Source organism: Oncorhynchus mykiss, chromosome 17 (genome assembly GCF_057628025.1).
Source record: "Oncorhynchus mykiss isolate SJ-2025 chromosome 17, ASM5762802v1, whole genome shotgun sequence".
In the NCBI taxonomy this organism is placed as follows: Eukaryota; Metazoa; Chordata; class Actinopteri; order Salmoniformes; family Salmonidae; genus Oncorhynchus; species Oncorhynchus mykiss.
This window is the reverse complement of record NC_143038.1, coordinates 67,494,227-67,513,678: the sequence shown is the minus strand read 5'-3', so window position 1 is coordinate 67,513,678 and position 19,452 is coordinate 67,494,227. Positions and strand designations below refer to the sequence as shown.

General features: G+C 43.6%; 2 protein-coding genes across 4 annotated transcripts in view; both read right to left on the bottom strand.

The window, feature by feature from the left end:
- The window catches only part of LOC110494743 (protein TASOR), a 28,745-nt gene extending 14,760 nt beyond the window's left edge, over nucleotides 1-13,985 (bottom strand). Inside the window, exons 1-14 of the mRNA XM_036950791.2 lie at nucleotides 13,564-13,985; nucleotides 7,222-7,367; nucleotides 7,027-7,119; nucleotides 6,868-6,940; nucleotides 6,462-6,553; nucleotides 6,140-6,274; nucleotides 5,798-5,928; nucleotides 5,261-5,292; nucleotides 4,986-5,091; nucleotides 4,719-4,822; nucleotides 2,784-2,887; nucleotides 2,627-2,699; nucleotides 2,280-2,548; nucleotides 7-574 (exon numbers count right to left, since the gene is read on the bottom strand). Coding sequence (XP_036806686.2) covers nucleotides 7-574; nucleotides 2,280-2,548; nucleotides 2,627-2,699; nucleotides 2,784-2,887; nucleotides 4,719-4,822; nucleotides 4,986-5,091; nucleotides 5,261-5,292; nucleotides 5,798-5,928; nucleotides 6,140-6,274; nucleotides 6,462-6,553; nucleotides 6,868-6,940; nucleotides 7,027-7,119; nucleotides 7,222-7,367; nucleotides 13,564-13,795 — 2,158 coding nt within the window. The 5' untranslated portion in view covers nucleotides 13,796-13,985. The remainder of the gene's footprint in view (nucleotides 1-6; nucleotides 575-2,279; nucleotides 2,549-2,626; nucleotides 2,700-2,783; nucleotides 2,888-4,718; nucleotides 4,823-4,985; nucleotides 5,092-5,260; nucleotides 5,293-5,797; nucleotides 5,929-6,139; nucleotides 6,275-6,461; nucleotides 6,554-6,867; nucleotides 6,941-7,026; nucleotides 7,120-7,221; nucleotides 7,368-13,563) is intronic.
- Nucleotides 13,986-15,430: 1,445 nt separating this feature from the next.
- The window catches only part of LOC110493277 (rho guanine nucleotide exchange factor 3), a 104,365-nt gene continuing 100,343 nt past the window's right edge, over nucleotides 15,431-19,452 (bottom strand). For all 3 annotated transcript variants that reach the window (XM_036950798.2, XM_036950800.2, XM_036950799.2), the window contains one exon: nucleotides 15,431-18,466. In XM_036950798.2, coding sequence (XP_036806693.2) covers nucleotides 18,039-18,466 — 428 coding nt within the window. In that variant the 3' untranslated portion in view covers nucleotides 15,431-18,038. The remainder of the gene's footprint in view (nucleotides 18,467-19,452) is intronic.

The following is a 19,452-nucleotide window of genomic DNA, read 5'->3' as shown; positions in this document are numbered from 1 at the left end:
CCATACCTGGTCTGCTGTCCACTCCGCCCCTCTCCTGTGAGGCCTTTTTCAGGTACTTCAGAGTCCTCTCTGCAGTCTCCCTCTCCAGCTTCCTCTTCAGCCCACGGGGGTCCAACAGGCCTGCCCCCTCCTTCGCTCCTCCCTGCGCCTCTCCCCTCTTCCTCACATCCCCCTCTGCATTCTTCCGACACTTCAGTATCAAGTTGATCAACTCCTTCACCTTCTGAGGGTTGGAGTCAGTGCGAGACTGAAACGGAGAGAGGTTAACCTGGACCGCCGGAGGCTGGGCAGCAGTGGGACCATTAGGCTTGACCTTTGACCCTACCACTGGCTTGTCCCCGCTGGCCCTACTACCACCCTCACAATCAGTCACAGGGCTGATGTCCTCAGGCACGACACAGTAACTCTCCATCATCTCCTTGGCTCGAACCACGGGCATGGTGTAGAGGTTAGGGCTGTAGACGTAGGAGCGCAGGTAGCCCTCCATGTTGAGCTTGTGGTGTTTTGGAGCCGGGAACAGCTTCCCTCGGTCATCCAGCTTGGTGTCGTACTCAGTCATGGGAACGTGGCGGAGCTAGAGAGGAGAGATGATGCAGTACTTTACCATCTGCTTGCATGGAAAATCACTAGCTCCATGTCATACAGAAAGGTTGACAGTATAACAAACCCAATAGATCATCAATAACATGCACCTTATGGCTGTCTTTGGACGATATGGGGAATATAGAGATGCCGCTTTCAAGGAGAGGGACTCTAACCCAGAAGCTTGAAATAAATCCCACTCTGCCTTCCGACGAACCATCAAACAGGCGAAGCGTCAATACAGGAATAAGATCACATCGTACTACACCAGCTCCGACGCTCGTAGGATGTGGAACTACAAAAGGAAGCACAGCCGAGAGCTGCCCAGTGACATGAGCCTACCAGACGAGCTAAATAACTTCTATGCTTGCTTCGAGGCAAGTAACACTGAAACATGCATGAGAGCACCAGCTGTTCCGGACGACTGTGAGATCACGCTCTCTGCTGCCGATGTGAGTAAGACCTTTAAACAGGTCAACATTCACAAGGCCAGACGGATTTCCAGTACGTGTCTTCACTGACATTTTCATCCTCTCACTGTCGGAGTCTGTAATACCAACGCTACAAGCAGACCACCATAGTCCCTGTGCCCAAGAACACTAAGGTAACATGCCTAAATGACTACCAACCCGTAGCACTCACGTCTACTCACGTCTATGGCACTCCACACTGCCCTTTCACACCTGGACAAAAGGAACACCTATGTGAGAATGCTATTCATTGACTACAGCTCAGCGCTCAACACCATAGTGCCCTCAAAGCTAATCACTAAGCTAAGGACCCAGAGACCTGACCGTGTGGTGCAAGGACAACAACCTCTCCCTCAACGTGATCGAGACAAAGGAGATGATTGTGGACTACAGGAAACGGAGGACCAAGCACCCCCATTCTCATCGACGGAGCTGTAGTGGAGCAGGTTGAGAGCTTCAAGTTCCTTGGCGTCAACATCCCCAACAAACTAACATGGTCCAAGCACACCAAGACAGTTGTGAAGAGGGCACAACAAAACATATTCCCCCTCAGGAGACTGAAAAGATTTGGCATAGGTCCTCAGATCCTTCAAATGTTTTACAGCTGCACCACCAACCTGACTGGTTGCATCACAGGCTGGTGTAGAAACTGTTCAGCCTCCTGTTCAGCCTCTAATAACTCTACCTACATGTACATAATTACCTCAACGCCGGTGCCCCCTGTACATTGACTCTGTACCGGTACCCCCTGTATATATCCTCGCTATTGTTATTTACTGCTGCTCTTTAATTATTGGTTTTTCTTACTTTTTGTGTGTTTTTTTTTTAAATACTTTTTTTGTGTTGGTATTTTCTTAACTGCATTGTTGGTTAAGGGCTTGTAAGTAAGCATTTCACTGTATTCGGCACATGTGTGGTATATGGCCAATATACCATGTTCCTGGATCCCACCCTTAGCCGTGGTATATTGACCATATACCACAAACCCCCGAGGTGCCTTATTGCTGTTATAAACTGGTTACCAATGTAATTAGAGCAGTAAAAATACATGTTTTGTCATACCCGTGGTATGCGGTCTGCTATACCATAGCTGTCAGCCAATCAGCATTCAGCGCTCGAACCACCCAGTTTATAATGTTCAAAATACCACGGGTTTCAGCCAATCAGCATCCAGGACGCAAACTACCTGGTTTATAATAGCATATCATTATCATGTCACATTTATACCTTTCCATCGTGAAGTCCACTTAGGTAGTCCCTGGCCTGGTGCTCAACCCCGGCCGAGAGGTCAGCAGGCGGGTTGCAGCGCACCTTGACCAGGGCATGATGCAGAGCCGGGACAAAGCTTTTAAGCTGGGGCATCACAGTGTCATGGGAAAATGACGACTGCAAAGGCTCCTGGGTAGCTGGACAATTTGTACTGTATTTTGCCACATCCCTTGACTCTTGAAAAACAAAGAGTGCTTGAAGGCCTCTTTTCCACCCATCTCTTCTTTCTGGAAAAACACAATCATTACTAGAGCAATTACATTCTTCACAGTTTTAGCACATAAGACTTTATACTCTTGACCTACCAGTTGGAGCAGCCATCTGAACTGAAGACAGGAGGAAGAGGAATCCTTTGTCAGCCAACGCGTGGACAAGCACCTGCACATGGAACAGGTGTTAGAACAGCCCGGGAGCAAAAGCCTGCAATCCCAGTGGCTCTCCAGGAGGAGGTGCTGGACCTACCAGTCTCTGTGTCTCCAGGCCTTGTAGCAGTGCTGCCAGACAGTCACCTGACTTGCTCTTGTCCACTACCTCCAGCAGACTGCAGTAGGTTCCATTCTTCAACACTACAATACCAACACAGACATTACAGAAAAGACATTAGAAGCCCTGTGAATAGTAGTGGGTCTTCTTCAAAATTGCTGGTTGGTTATGGCAGGAACAGCTGGGTATTCAAGACACATAAATTCCATTGTGAAATCTAAAACGCACAATTAGAAAGACAGCCGGTACCGATGTTGTACAACATGGGGCGGCAGGTAGCCTAGTGGTTAGAGCGTTGGACAAGTAACCGAAAGGTTGCAAGATCGAATCCCAGAGTCTTTCTAATTGTGCGGTTTATATTTCACAATGGAATTTTCATGTGTCTTGAATACTCTGCTATATTGGTAACAAGGTACAAATCAGTCGTTCTGCCCCTGAACAAGGCAGTTAACCCACTGTTACTAGGCCATCATTGAAAATAACAATTTGTTCTTAACAATAAAAGGAAAAATAAATAAATAAAACATGGAAGCATAGATCAGTTTGCACTAACTTGTCACTAAACATAATGTACACTACTGGTCAGAAGTTTGGGGTCACTTAGAAATGTCCCTGTTTTCCATGAAAACATACATGAAATGAGTTGCAAAATGAATAGGAAATATAGTCAAGACATTGACAAAGTTATAAATAAATGATTTTTTATTTAAATAAGTGTCTTTCAAACTTTGCTTTCGTCAAAGAATCCTCCATTTGCAGCAACTACAGCCTAGCAGACCTTTGGCATTCTAGTTGTCAATTTGTTGAGGTAATCTGAAGAGATTTCACCCCATGCTTCCTGAAGCACCTCCCACAAGTTGGATTGGTCTGATGGTCACAAACCATACGGTCAAGCTGCTCCCACAATAGCGTTGAGATCCTGTGACTGTGCTCTCCACTCCATTATAAACAGAATACCAGCTGACTGCTTCTTCCCTAAATAGTTTGTGCATAGTTTGGAGCTGTGCTTTGGGTCATTGTCCTATTGTAGGAGGAAATTGGCTCCAATTAAGCGCCGTCCACAGGGTATGGCATGGCGTTGCAAAGTGCCTTCCTTCTTCAAGTTCCTTTTACCCTGTCCAAATCTCCCACTTATCACCAAAGCACTCCCAGACCATCACATTGCCTCCACCATGCTTAACAGATGGCGTCAAGCACTCCTCCAGCATCTTTTCATTTTTTCTGCGTCTCACAAATGTTCTTCTTGTGATCCGAACTCCTCAAACTTAGAGGTTTTTCCCGATCTTTCTCTGTCCAGTGTCTGTGTTCTTTTTCTTTTATTGGCCAGTCTGAGATAAGGCTTTTTCTTTTCAACTCTGCCTAGAAGGCCAGCATCCCAGAGCCGCCTCTTCACTGTTGACATTGACACTGGTGTTTTGCGGGTACTATTTAATGAAGCTGTAGTTGAGGACTTTGAGGCGCCTGTTTCTCAAACTAGACACTAATGTACTTGTCCTCTTGCTCAGTTGTGCACCAGAGCCTCCCACTCCTCTTTCTATTCTGGTTAGAGACAGTTTACGCTGTTCTGTGAAGGGAGGAGTAGACAGTGTTGTACGAGATCTTCAGTTTCTTGGCAATTCCTCGCACGGAATAGCCTTCATTTCTCAGATCAAGAATAGACTGACGAGTTTCAGAAGAAAGTTATTTTGTTTCTGGCCATTTTGAGCCTGTAATCAAATGCACAAATGCTCCAGATACTCAACTAGTCTAAAGAAGGCCAGTTTTACTGCTTCTTTAAATCAGCACAACGGTTGTCAAAAACAAGGACATTTCTAAGTGACCCTAAACTTTTGAACGGCAGCGTGCATATTACTTGACCTCCAGCACCTGCTTAAAACCAGCGTGTGTGTGTGTGTGTGTGTGTGTAATGTGTACCTTCATGGCTGCCTGCGTACAGGTTCCAGGAGAACAAAGCCGAGGGTATCATCTGATTCACCTGGTCTATACGCATCACCAGACCCAGCTCCAGCTTCTCAGGCCTAGAAACAGACACACAAAGACACAGGTTCATTTACTAACATTCAATCCTCTTCACGTGGCCATCTGTAGATGTAATGCGGCTGAAAAACAAACATTTAAAATAGACAATGACTTCATTATCAAGTTGACACTGATTTGTAAAAAGGAGGTCACATGACTCACAGTTTGAAAGGCAGGAAGGGGGGTGAGAAGGAGCAGAAAGAGACCTGGGACACTGCTCTACCCTCATTCACCAGCTCTCCACTCCACACTGTGTATTTACTCCTGCCTGTAGACAAAGAGACATGACAGTCATACAGCCACCAACAAATAACACACACAATGACTGGACTGACTCAATTAAGTCTCTCTGGATAAGAGCACTGCTCAGTGACTACAACTTAAACAACCCTCCGTATTTTTTGAGCTGTTCTTTAATCTCAAAAGATATGTATTACCTGTACTTCCTTCAGACGTTTGGCTGTTTGACCTGATAGCGAAAGAAAACAACAATTTACCTAACATTGTCACATATACACCTGTATTAGGCCACAGCCTGTCATTTCCAACGGGAACACATGAGTCATAGTGGGCAGAACAAGCAAGGAGGTGGGCAGAGCCTGGTACGAGCTAGTGAGATCCTATTGGCCCATTCTAGCATGCAGCTAGATATTTACGTTAGGGAACGCCTACTCTGAAGTGCGCGTTTGAAATAACTCAATTTGCCTTTAAACTCCTTGTAAATAACGCTATTTTTTTAAAACTTTGGCAAAGGGTAAAGTCTACAAAACTGAATCCACTCTGTTCATAACAGAGTTGGAGATCAAATGTTTCATCGATGAGAACATTTTCAGAACGTCGGCCAAAATCCATCTCCTCCCACTGCGCTTCCTCTCACGACCATATTTGGTAGTGAGTGGAAACGCCAAGCGTATGCTTCACATTCATACATCTAGTGAAATATCTGTCTCATTGTTCTATCTGTGCTGGAGTACCTCAGGGGAGCTATGGGCTTGGCTTGAAGAGGAGCATCTTTGCCTTTGAACTGGAAAGAGACCACTGCATAGGGACACACGTGTCTCGGCCGAGACTTCAGCTCATCAAAGTCATACTCATAGAAGTATTGCTGTGGGGGGGGGAAGAGTAGACAAACAGGACAGAATGGGACTTCCAGTATGACGACTTAAACACAGGAAACTTTAATGCCGCACTTGCATATTCAGTTTGATTTGACAGATGTTTCTGTTTTCCAAACAAACAGTATCAGTAAGTAATCGGTGTAACACATCTACTGAGCCCCGTCCTCTACACACAATGTTGTTAGTACCAGTATTTACCTGAGTAAGCTCGTACGCTCTATAGGAGGTGAGAGATGTCACTTTGCTGGCGTTCTTGGAGAAATGGCTGTCAAACTTGGGCGTGGGGTCCAGAAGGTTCTTTGACATGTTCTCATAGATGCTCTTCACTTTACCCTGTGTGTGTGTGTGTGTGTGTGTGTGTGTGTGTGTGTGTGTGTGTGTGTGTGTGTGTGTGTGTGTGTGTGTGTGTGTGTGTGAGAGAGAGAACGTTCATTTATATGTTCAAAATTACCTTGAATTTTCCCTGACCACGTAAGGACGAGAACTTTTGAGAAAAACAACCAATGGTAGTTTTTGTTACCTTGATGACCTTGAATATGATGATCTCTCCCATGACTCCAGGGTTAAAAGGATTGATCTGCAGTAGGTCTGAGTTTTTAGACAGATAAACACCTGAAAGACACAACAGAAACTATTTAGTCTTAATCCTCCTTATAACCGTTTTACCACAGATGGAACAATGAGACATATTTCACTGGATGTATAAATGTGAAAGGTGAGAGGAAGCCCATTGGCCGGCAGTGGGAGAAGATGGTCTCTTAGTTATGAAAATCATTGGTTTTACTATCCCCAAAAAATGTAAAATGTTCTACAATTAGCCTCACTTCAGTTTAGAAATATCTGTATAACACAAAACTTCAATAACTACATGTTCCAACACTTCGTCAGGTTTAAATAGTCCAAAAGTGGAGGGACAACGACCTTACCCTTGGAGGGGTTCCCCAGAGCTGTGATCCAGCTGTGCCCCACAAGCAGGCCCTTCTCACAGATCCATGGCAGCTATAACCAGGGGTATAACAGTATTATTAGACATATTATGTATACTAAATCATACATAGACATTTGTAAATGCCATAGGTTCTTACCTTGGTGGTGTCAGCCATCAGGAAACAATGGGTCTCCTCCAGTTCCTTCTCCGTCCTCCCATCCTGCTTCAGCTCTCTCCTTTTCTCTACAAACTGTCAATCAAACAATGATTAAAAAAAATGTGAAAAAAATATCTGCGCTGCAGATGAAATGGCATTTCTGGGTGACGTCAGCCAGCCTAAAGCATTGCTTACGTCCTTCTCCAGCAGCTCACTGTGGACCAGTCTTGGCTTGGTGTACATGAACATCCCGTTGGAGCTGGCTTCTCTGTAGTTGGATGACAGGATGGTCAAGATGTCTTCAAACTCCCGGGACTCTGACGACACATACTGGAACAAGGCTGTTGGAGACAAGAGACAATCAGGTTGGTCAGTTCAACAGTCTGTCTATCCCAATCACAATGTATTTGTCCCGTGACAAAATAATGCAGAAATCTAGAATCAAGCACTAAATAATTCAGAAATCTAGAATCAAGCACTAAATAATTCAGAAATCTAGAATCAAGCACTAAATAATTCAGACATCTAGAATCAAGCACTAAATAATTCAGAAATCTAGAATCAAGCACTAAATAATTCAGACATCTAGAATCAAGCACTAAATAATTCAGAAATCTAGAATCAAGCACTAAATAATTCAGACATCTAGAATCAAGCACTAAATAGTGTCCCACACATACAGTGGGGCAAAAAAGTATTTAGTCAGCTACCAATTGTGCAAGTTCTCCCACTTAAAAAGATGAGAGGCCTGTCATTTTCATCATCAACTATGACAGACAAAATGAGAAGAAAAACATCCAGAAAATCACATTGTAGGATTTTTTATGAATTTATTTGCAAATTATGGTGGAAAATAAGTATTTGGTCACCTACAAACAAGCAAGATTTCTGGCTCTCACAGACCTGTAACTTCTTGTTTAAGAGGCTCCTCTGTCCTCCACTCGTTACCTGTATTAATGGCACCTGTTTGAACTTATTTGAACTTAAGAAAAAACATTGATCATCCCTCACATCTCACCATAGCCAATGCCACCTGACTGACAGTTCTTGAATCAGCTACCAATAGTAAAAGACACCTGTCCATAACCTCAAACAGTCACACTCCAAACTCCACTATGGCCAAGACCAAAGAGCTGTCAAAGGACACCAGAAACAAAATTGTAGACCTGCACCAGGCTGGGAAGACTGAATCTGCAATAGGTAAGCAGCTTGGTTTGAAGAAATCAACTGTGGGAGCAATTAGGAAATGGAAGACATACAAGACCACTGATAATCTCCCTCGATCTGGGGCTCCACGCAAGATCTCACCCCGTGGGGTCAAAATGATCACAAAAACGGTGGGCAAAAATCCCAGAACCACAAGGGGGGACTTAGTGAATGACCTGCAGAGAGCTGGGACCATAGTAACAAAGCCTACCATCAGTAACACACTACGCCGCCAGGGACTCAAATCCTGCAGTGCCAGACGTGTCCCCCAGCTTAAGCCAGTACATGTCCAGGCCCGTCTGAAGTATGCTAGACAGCATTTGGATGATCCAGAAGAAGATTGGGAGAATGTCATATGGTCAGATGAAACCAAAATATAACTTTTTGGTAAAAACTCAACTCGTCGTGTTTGGAGGACAAAGAAAGCTGAGTTGCATCCAAAGAACACCATACCTACTGTGAAGCATGGGGGTGGAAACATAATGCTTTGGGGCTGTTTTTCTGCGAAGGGACCAGGACGACCGATCCGTGTAAAGGAAAGAATGAATGGGGCCATGTATCGTGAGATTTTGAGTGAAAACCTCCTTCCATCAGCAAGGGCATTGAAGATGAAACGTGGCTGGGTCTTTCAGCATGACAATGATTCCAAACACACCGCCCGGGCAACGAAGGAGTGGCTTCGTAAGAAGCATTTCAAGGTCCTGGAGTGGCCTAGCTAGTCTCCAGATCTCAACCCCGTAGAAAATCTTTGGAGGGAGTTGAAAGTCCGTGTTGCCCAGCAACAGCCCCAAAACATCACTGCTCTAGAGGAGATCTGCATGGAGGAGTGGGCCAAAATACCAGCAACAGTGTGTGAAAACCTTGTGAAGACTTACAGAAAACGTTTGTCATTGCCAACAAAGGGTATATAAATGTATTGAGATAAACTTTTGTTATTGACCAAAAACTTATTTTCCACCATAATTTTCAAATAAATTCATAAAAAAATCCTACAATGTGATTTTCAGGATATTTCTTTCTCGTTTTGTCTGTCATAGTTGAAGTGTACCTAACATTGCAGGCCTCTCATCTTTTTAAGTGGGAGAACTTGCACAATTGGTGGCTGACTAAATACTTTTTTGCCCCACTGTACATACACAGGGTTGGAAAAACATTTTTTTTGCCACTTGTCCTTTCGACAAGGACGGGAGATATTTTTAAATTAGGCTGTTCTAGGAATATATTTTAAAGTTGTCAGAATGACATGACCAATGTTGAATAGAGGGGATTCCCCTCTATTCAACAGTGTCAGTAATTTCTCAGCTCCCAATATTGGGCTCTGGAGATGACGTTTACAACCCGATTAGGCTAAGCAGCGTTTTTTCATCAGTTGCGTGCCACCATTTGCGGTTAAGCCGATGGAAAGTTTAGGAAATCGGACATGACAATTATATTAATACATGATAATGGCTAAATAGTTAACTACCGAGAACTAGCCGGCAGGGGTGCAACTTTCACTGGGGACATTAGCATTTTTGTCATCCCCCAGTTTTAGCATTGGAATATGATACAAAACAAGGCAACGGTGTGCTTCAGGACCCTGCGGACGCCTCCGAGAGGTTGGGTAGACTGTTGAGTGTTTACCCGACTGGATTTTAAAAAATTGTTACGTCCCTCCCACTTCTAAAACCAAAGTTGCGCCCCTGCAATCCAGCATACACAATATGTGTTGAATTGGCTATCTAGTTAGTAGCCCTATCTAATCTCTCTCCCTCCTCTGGCCCACTCACGTTTGCACACAAGCAGCTGAATGCACACACCATGATTTTTCCAGGAATATCATGACTGTACGAAGCCTGTTTGCTGACCAAAAATGTGGTTTAACTTTGCAAATAATTCACTAATTAACAAGTAATATCAACAAATGTGTGCAGGCGGCTAATAGCGTGACATGGAGACTCAGATTTTTCATTTAAAGATGGCCAAACAAAAACCAATGATTGCAAAGTGAAACAAACCATACAACTCTATGTTTACTTGGAAGAACAGTGCAGCTGTTCAACACTATCATCCCAGAAACCCCTAGACCCACTACAATTTGCATACCGCCCCAATAGATCCACAGATGACGCAATCTCTATTGCACTCCACACTGCCTTTTCCCACCTGGACAAAAGGAACACCTACGTGAAAATGCTGTTCATTGACTACAGTTCAGCGTTCAACAGCATAGTGCCCTCAAAGCTCATCAATAAGCTAAGGACCCTGAGACTAAACACCTCCCTCTGCAACTGGATCCTGGACTTCCTAACGAGCCGCCCCCACGTGGTAAGGGTAGGTAACAACACATCCGCCACGCTGATCCTCAACACAGGGGCCCCTCAGGGGTGCGTGCTCAGCCCCCTTCTGTACTCCCTGTTCCCTCATGACTGCACGGCCAGGCACAACTCCAACACCATCATCACATTTGCTGATGACAACAGTGGTAGGCCTGATCACCGACAACAACAAGACAGCCTATTGGGAGGTCAGAGACCTGGCTGTGTGGTGCCAGGACTATGATTGTGGACTACAGGAAAGAGGACCGAGCACACCCCCATTCTCATCGACGGGGCTGCTGTGCAGCAGGTTGAGACCTTCAAGTTCCTTGGTGTCCATACTACCAACAAACTAACATGGTCCAAACACACCAAGACAGTAGTGAAGAGAGCACAACAAAAACCTATTCCCGCTCAGGGACTGAAAAGATTTGGCCTGGGTCCTCACATCCTCAAAAGGTTCTATAGCTGCACCATGGTTGCATCACTGCCTGGTGTGGCAACTGCTCTGCCTCCCACCGCAAGGCACTACAGAGGGTAGTGCGAGCGGCCCAGTACATCCTGGGGCCAAGCTTCCTGCCATCCAGGACCTCTATACCAGGCAGTGTCAGAGGAAGGCGCTGAAAATTGTCAAAGACTCCAGCCACCCTTGTCATAGAGACTGTTCTCTCTGCTACCACACGGCAAGCGGTACCGGAGCGCCAAATCCAAGAGGCTTCTAAACAGCTTCTACCCCCCCCAAGCCATAAGACTCCTAAACATCTAGTCAAATGGCTACCCAGACTATTCACATCCTCTCCACACCACTGCCACTCTGTTATTATCTACGCATAGTAACTTTAATGAACTCTACCCTTTAATTACTTGTATCTCTTATTCTTATTCATATTATTTGAAACTGCACTGTCGGTTAGGGGCTCATAAGTAAGCATTTCACTGTTAGGTCTACACCTGTTGTATTCGGTGCATGTGACTAATAACATTTTATTTGAAATTGTGATAGTTCATAGAATCATAAAGCCTTCACTTTCAAATCACAAAATAATTTCACAAATGCAAAATATACACTTACTGTAGGCTGTTTCAACCTGCTTTAATACAGTTGCAGCGGACAGTATTTTTCAGTTACAACACGTTCCTGACTTCCAACTTCCAATACACACACAGGTGTTCGGAGCACGATTGGCTAATTAGCACGCGTTCCCTCTGTTTTCTGTCTGTCTTCATCCAATGACTTATAATGCATTTGGAAAGTATAACGAGCCCTAGACTTTTTCTACATTTTGTTACTTTACAGCCTTATTCCTCATTCAACTTTGCTCTGTTCACCGTTCCCTCGATCCCGACTAGTCTCCCAGGCCCTGCCGCTGAAACATATCCCCACAGCAAGATGCTGCCACCACCATACTTCACCGTAGGGATGGTGCCAGGTTTCCTACAGACATGATGCTGGAGGAAACCTGGCTTCTCTTGATTTCATCAGACCAGAGAATCTTGTTTCTCATGGTCTGAGTCCTTTAGGTGCCTTTTGGCAAACTAAGCGGGCTCTCATGTGCCTTTTACTGAGGAGTGGCTTCTGTCTGGCCACTTTACCATACAGGCCTGATTGGTGGAGTGCTGCAGAGATGGTTGTCCTTCTGGAATGTTCTCCCATCTCCACAGAGGAACTCCGGAGCTCTGTCAGAGTGACCATTGGGTTCTTGGCCACCTCCCTGATAAAGCCCTTTCTCCCCTGATTGCTCAGTTTGGGCGGGCGGCTAGCACTAGGAAGAGCCTTGGTGATTTCAAACGTCTTCGATTTAAGAATGATGGAGGCCACTGTGTTCGTGGGGACCTTCAATGCTGCAGACATTTTTTGGTACCCTTCCCCAGAGCTGTCCCTTGACACAATCCTGTCTCGGAGCTCTACGGAAAATTCCTTTGACCTCATGGCTTGGTTTTTGCTCTGAAATGTACTTTCAACTGTGGGACCTTATATAGACAGGTGTGTGCATTACCAAATCATGTCCAATCAATATAATTTACCACAGGTGGACTCCAATCATCTCAAGGACACTCAATGGAAACAGGATGCACCCGAGCTCAATTTCGAGTTTCATAGCAAAGGGTCTGAAAACCTATGTAAATAAGGTGTTTTTGTTGTTTTTTTATAGATTTGCAAAATGTTCTAAATCTGTTTTAGCTTTGTCATTATGGGGTATTGTGTGTAGATTGAGGAAAACAAATATTTTAATTAATTTTATAATAAAAACAGTAACGTAACAAATGTGGATAAAGTCAAGGTGTCTGAATAATCTTCCGAGTGTAACGGAACAAAGATTATCAAGGGCTAAAAATTGCCCAGCAATAAAAACACACCCAGAGTACACTTTTCAGAGTAACAAATCAAATCTATATTATTCTGGTCCAACAATTTTTTTCTATCAATAACATACAAAACACTACGACATACTGACTAATTGGGTCTCGAGAAATGGCACCTCTACCTCTAAATTGTGTCCTGTAGAACTGGTTGTCTCGGACTTGTTCCCTGTATTTAGGATCCAAAGTCACTTCTGTCTGGAAGGGTATGTAACGACAACCAGGGACCGTGGGTGTGTCCAAACAAAGACTACTAGCGTGCTAACGTTACCTGCTGAAACGGTGTGTAAGATGTAGGCTAACAGCATGCACATTTCACACAAGACCTCTAACTAACACAACTCTCATGTATTGCCCACCACCACTCTACACTCCAATGGCTACCTAGCCAAAGTAGCTACCTGACCGGGTAAACCATGTGTCAATTTCAGGTGCAATAAAAGCAGTTAACCTTAGCGAAGAACATGCTAAGTTAACAAGCTAACGTTACCCTCTAGTTATTTGCTGAACGGGGTCAAATTCAATGATCAGACAGATGGAATACAGTTTGTTTACAACTAGCTAGCTAGCTTAGCTACCAGCTAGCATGCAGTAACGTTAGCATTATTTAAATGTGGGAAAACATCAGCTAGCTAGCATATACGGCGAATTTAGCTATTGAGAAAGTAGCTACCTCTCTTTTCTTTGTTCTTTCTCGGTATTTGAAAGTTCAAGCGGTCCCCCGCCTTTGGAATATATTGCGTAGAAGACACTCCAGTTCTCGGTCTAGTCTCGGTACCAACAGCTTGCTCGGTACCAGAATGCTCGCCATCTTGACTTGGTGTAACGTAAGTCTCGGGTGGGATGTAATATTTCACTGAGCTGTATTTCGATGCAGGGACGCTGCCACCACTGTGGCTCTCCATCTTAGATAAACACTTATTTGACCAAAAAAAATGCAATAGACACTGATCTTTCTTGTTAAATCGGCTGAGAGTGTTTTTTCCCCACACACTCAGAGCACAGACACTCCAAACACATCTCCGCCATGCTGCTTCACTGACGTTTTCGACGCACGGATTGCCTCGCTCCCCCCAACACCACCGCTGACGCTGCGGAATCAGGCAATCGATGCATTGGGTTTATTGCGAAGGGTTTTAGCGCCACCTGCGGGTATATGAACGAACGGCATGAGGGCTCACTTTATATTACATTTTACACGTGAGATATACGAAGTCATTATACAAGAGTAGCCTGTTTTATTTCATTGTATATATTTTTTAAATTTGTGTTTCCGAAATATTCACAAGCACTGTTTCCTTCCACGTATTTACTGACTAAAATAATCAGCTCTTGAATGACATGCTATTTGTTTTGTTGTCCTGATGCACAGATGGACAAAAGAAACCTGAGCCGGCATGAGGCGAGGCCCTCGGGAGACAAGGTACGCCAATGCCTGTAAGCCCACCAATAAGGCTTTCTCTCTGGGGAACAGGGGCATTGTGTCTAGCCTGGTCCCAGATCTGTTTGTGCTCTTGGCCTGACAATTCCACAAGGAGTTGTAAAGAAAGCAAAAACAAACTGACATCCAAACTAACGTGTGTCTGTCTTCTCCTTGGTCTGATTGCATGTGATTGCATCATGACAAATGGGAATTAAACAAACCATTTAGCTCAGGAGACATACACCAACACACTTGTCTGATTAGGCCTTTCTCACCTGTGGTAGCCTTCTAAGAGGGCCCCAGCCACTACTATTGGCTAAGAGAGGCCCCATGAGGGGTAATCAGCATCTCCAACAGTTGAGCCATTAAGGGTGTTCCATGCCATGACGGTATACTTCACTCTCTTTGTGTATGATGTTTACCACTATAGTTGAGGCGTTTTACTTTATTGTGAGTTCACACAAAACAATCCTCCAATCTTACACATTGTTGTAATTCTTTCTAAATATCTCATTGAACTGTACTGTATACAATAATATTAAGATGTATATATGAATAGTGTGTAAATAGTATTATTTTTTGTCACTTGGTGTCTTTCCTATGTATATATAACTCTTGTTTCTTTCTTTTTATTTAATGTAATATCTTATGTTGTTGTTGTTGTCTAGTACTGTTCTGTACATGGGCATGTATTTGTATGTTTTCTGTGGACCCCGCAGGAAGAGAAGCAGCTGCATGTGCAGTAGCTAATGGCGACTCTCATTATATTGTAGTAATACATTGTATGACCCTGTAAAACAACACATTTCATTGCACCTATCCGGTGTATGTGACAATAAAACATTTATATTTTGTATTATTTTGACTAACATGTTGTTACACAGAGGGATTTAAAGTTAGTAAAATCACAACTGCAGTATCTTGTCATGAGTCTAGCAAGTATCTGCTAAGGTATTGATGTACTGTCATGTATTGTAGAAATCTTATCAGTGAAATAGCGATTGTATTTTATAGCTAGAAATGGACTTGGATCACAGCTACATGGGAAAAATGATAAGTCATTGCATGGAATATAGCTTAATATCACAACAGACCATAATAAACATGACAAATATGGTTTGGTTCCCATCTTTTATTTGGTACAATCTAAATTCCATTAGGTTATACATGTTCATGTCAATCTTTTTCAGTCAGTTCATATATCATATTTCAATATGGTCTCTTTTCCTTTCAAGTCCATGTGTCTGAAGGTTTACATAGCCTACAGCCACATACGTAGCTAGTTCTGAAACCCTTCCTTTCAAGTCCATGTGTCTGAAGGTTTACATAGCCTACAGCCACATACGTAGCTAGTTCTGAAACCCTTCCTTTCAAGTCCATGTGTCTGAAGGTTTACATAGCCTACAGCCACATACGTAGCTAGTTCTGAAACCCTTCCTTTCAAGTCCATGTGTCTGAAGGTTTACATAGCCTACAGCCACATACGTAGCTAGTTCTGAAACCCTTCCTTTCAAGTCCATGTGTCTGAAGGTTTACATAGCCTACAGCCACATACGTAGCTAGTTCTGAAACCCTTCCTTTCAAGTCCATGTGTCTGAAGGTTTACATAGCCTACAGCCACATACGTAGCTAGTTCTGAAACCCTTCCTTTCAAGTCCATGTGTCTGAAGGTTTACATAGCCTACAGCCACATACGTAGCTAGTTCTGAAACCCTTCCTTTCAAGTCCATGTGTCTGAAGGTTTACATAGCCCACAGCCACATACGTAGCTAGTTCTGAAACCCTTCCTTTCCAGTCCATGTGTCTGAAGGTTTACATAGCCCACAGCCACATACGTAGCTAGTTCTGAAACCCTTCCTTTCCAGTCCATGTGTCTGAAGGTTTACATATCCTACAGCCACATACGTAGCTAGTTCTGAAACCCTTCCTTTCCAGTCTAGTTCTTTAGGCCCTTCCCAGTCCCATATCTCCCTGTACAACCATAATTCTCACCTCTAGTCTCCAGCATGAACCAAACAAACGCATATAACATTAATTCATAGAAAACAATTACTATAAATAGACATCCTAAAGAATACATTTCAATACATTTCTTTAAAAAACAAAACAATAAAATAATATACTGTATTTTGGATATTTATTTTAGTGATTACTTGGTCAAACTGATTCCTTTTTTAACACGTGACATTATATTCAAATGAAAGAGAACATGAGGCCCCACAAGTAAACTTGCACAAGATTATAATTACCCGACACGTACACATTTTTGCCAATGATTTAGCAGTCCTAGTTTATCAGTTCAACACCGAGAGCACCCAGTGACAGAGGACTGGTCTGAGTTTAGCTATGACACATGCGACTACTTCTTTAAACCATACAGAAGTCTCAGCATCGCTTTTTAACAGAAATGTCCAGTGAGTAAAGAACTTTGTGGGTGATAAAAACCTGACACTACTAAAACACACTAAAAGTAATTCATTTAATACTGTTTTTAATACAAAGCTTCTCTGTAAGACATTGACTCTTAACACCACGGAGAATCTTGCTTCCTCCAGGAAGGGCTGTTTACTTGCTGTAAAATACTTCTGTTCCCACTTCCTACTTGTGGAGAAATAGGTGGTCCTATCATTTTTTTTTAAAACTCATATTAATTTTTAAAAAATGGTCACATGCGCAGAATACAACAGGTGTAGACTACAGTGAATGCTCACTTATGAGCCCTTTCCCACCATTGCAGAATTTAACTTTAGACAGGATATAAAAAAAAAACACCCAATTAATCAAACCAGCTTGACCCACCAATAATAACAGCTCTCCCCTCTGAGTGATGTGTTTATACTAGGTTACATTACCAAGAGGCCAGTTCTAGATGCCAATTGCTGACCTCTGGAACGCCCTAGATCTGGAACGCCCTAGATCTGGAACGCCCTAGATCTGGAACGCCCTAGATCTGGAACGCCATAGTTCTGGAACACCATAGTTCTGGAACGCCATAGTTCTGGAACGCCATAGTTCTGGAACATCCTAGTTCTGGCCAAGATGTGGGAAGAATCTGTAGCAAACAACTATGCCCCATTAACACTGTTGTAACCCATTCTTAACCAAATGAACTATAACTCCATGTCAAGTCCTAACAACAACAACAACAACATATCATCATATTGATTGTCTTTGAAAACATTCGTCTGGTCATTTTGACTGGGTCAATTATTGCAAACGCAACAGGTTCTCTAGATTCCTACATACAATATATTCTATATATATAAAAGGAATATCATCCATGTATTCTCTTTGCTCTGGGCGACCACAGTAGTAGTGCAGTGGGATAAGAGGTGATGGCAGTGTTTCTAGTTGTGGTGAGAAGGTGATGAGAGGAGCCTGTCTGTAGGGTAGGAGGACTCCGCCCACAGCAGAGGTCAAGAGTCAGAGCAGGAGCAACAACAACAATACTGTCCTGAGGTCCCAGTCATGGCTGCCTTCCTCTCCATGTAGACATCCATAGTAGACCTGCCAGTCACAGCTAAGACACATGGATACCACTGCTATAGACTACACCACTGTCTCATAGAAAGAAAGTTAAGAGAAAAACAAACAAATGAAAAAAAGGGGTAGAGAAAAGAAGTGCTCTACAATATCCACCCACTATGTTGCCTCCCTCCCGCATATAAAGAACATCGCCATGTTACCACCAATACTGCCCAGGTGTAGCCTTGACACCCCAGTGGTCACACTTCTGCTGGCCTGCTGCTGCTACTAGAGTCTGTTTGGTCCATCTGGGCGGAGCCAGGCCAGCCTGTGGTGGAGTCAGACGCCTCGGCCGTGTCCATGTCCATGCTACAATCTGGAGAGTCTACAGACGAGTCACTGTCACTGTGGTCCATGCTCTCTGGCTGGGGGGACAGTGCTCCTGAGAGGGGAGGTGTTGTAGGACTCAGAGGTCTCTGGGGGCTGAGTAGGCTTGGACGGGGGTCTGGGTCACTGCTACTGGTTCCCACCCCTACAGGAATCCCCACCCCCACGGCCGACTCAGCGGCTCCTTTGGCCTGGCGGATGCAGTTGAGCCACTGCTGTTTGTTGAAGGCATCGCTGGCTTGGAACGAGTGGGACTGGAGCTGGCCGCCACTATGAAACGACACTCTGAAGAAGTTTTTGGCTGATGTGGGAAAGGAGAGGAGAGATGAAGTTAGATACAGGCCGATTCCAAGTTAAAGACCACATTATTAATAGGATAGTGGTGTCAAGCTCCAGTTATTATTAATAGGATAGGGGTGTCAGGCTCTAGTTATAATTAATAGGATAGGGGTGTCAGGCTCTAGTTATTATTAATAGGATAGGGGTGTCAAGCTCTAGTTATTATTAATAGGATAGGGGTGTCAGGCTCTAGTTATTATTAATAGGATAGGGGTGTCAGGCTCTAGTTATTATTAATAGGATAGGGGTGTCAGGTTCCAGTAATTATTAATAGGATAGGGGTGTCAAGCTCTAGTTATTATTAATAGGATAGGGGTGTCAGGCTCTAGTTATTATTAATAGGATAGGGGTGTCAGGCTCTAGTTATTATTAATAGGATAGGGGTGTCAGGTTCCAGTAATTATTAATAGGATAGGGGTGTCAGGCTCTAGTTATTATTAATAGGATAGGGGTGTCAGGCTCTAGTTATTATTAATAGGATAGGAGTGTCAGGCTCTAGTTATTATTAATAGGATAGGGGTGTCAGGCTCTAGTTATTATTAATAGGATAGGGGTGTCAGGCTCTAGTTATTATTAATAGGATAGGGGTGTCAGGCTCTAGTTATTATTAATAGGATAGGGGTGTCAGGCTCCAGTAATTATTAATAGGATAGGGGTGTCAAGCTCTAGTTATTATTAATACAATAGGGGTGTCAAGCTCTAGTTATTATTAATAGGATAGGGGTGTCAGGCTCTAGTTATTATTAATAGGATAGGGGTGTCAGGCTCTAGTTATTATTAATAGGATAGGGGTATCAGGCTCCAGTTATCGGCGGCCACAGTCGTTATCCACTAGGGATAAACCATAGAGATCCTATAATTCATATTCCAATGTTCTATACAGTGCCTTGCGAAAGTATTCGGCCCCCTTGAACTTTGCGACCTTTTGCCACATTTCAGGCTTCAAAC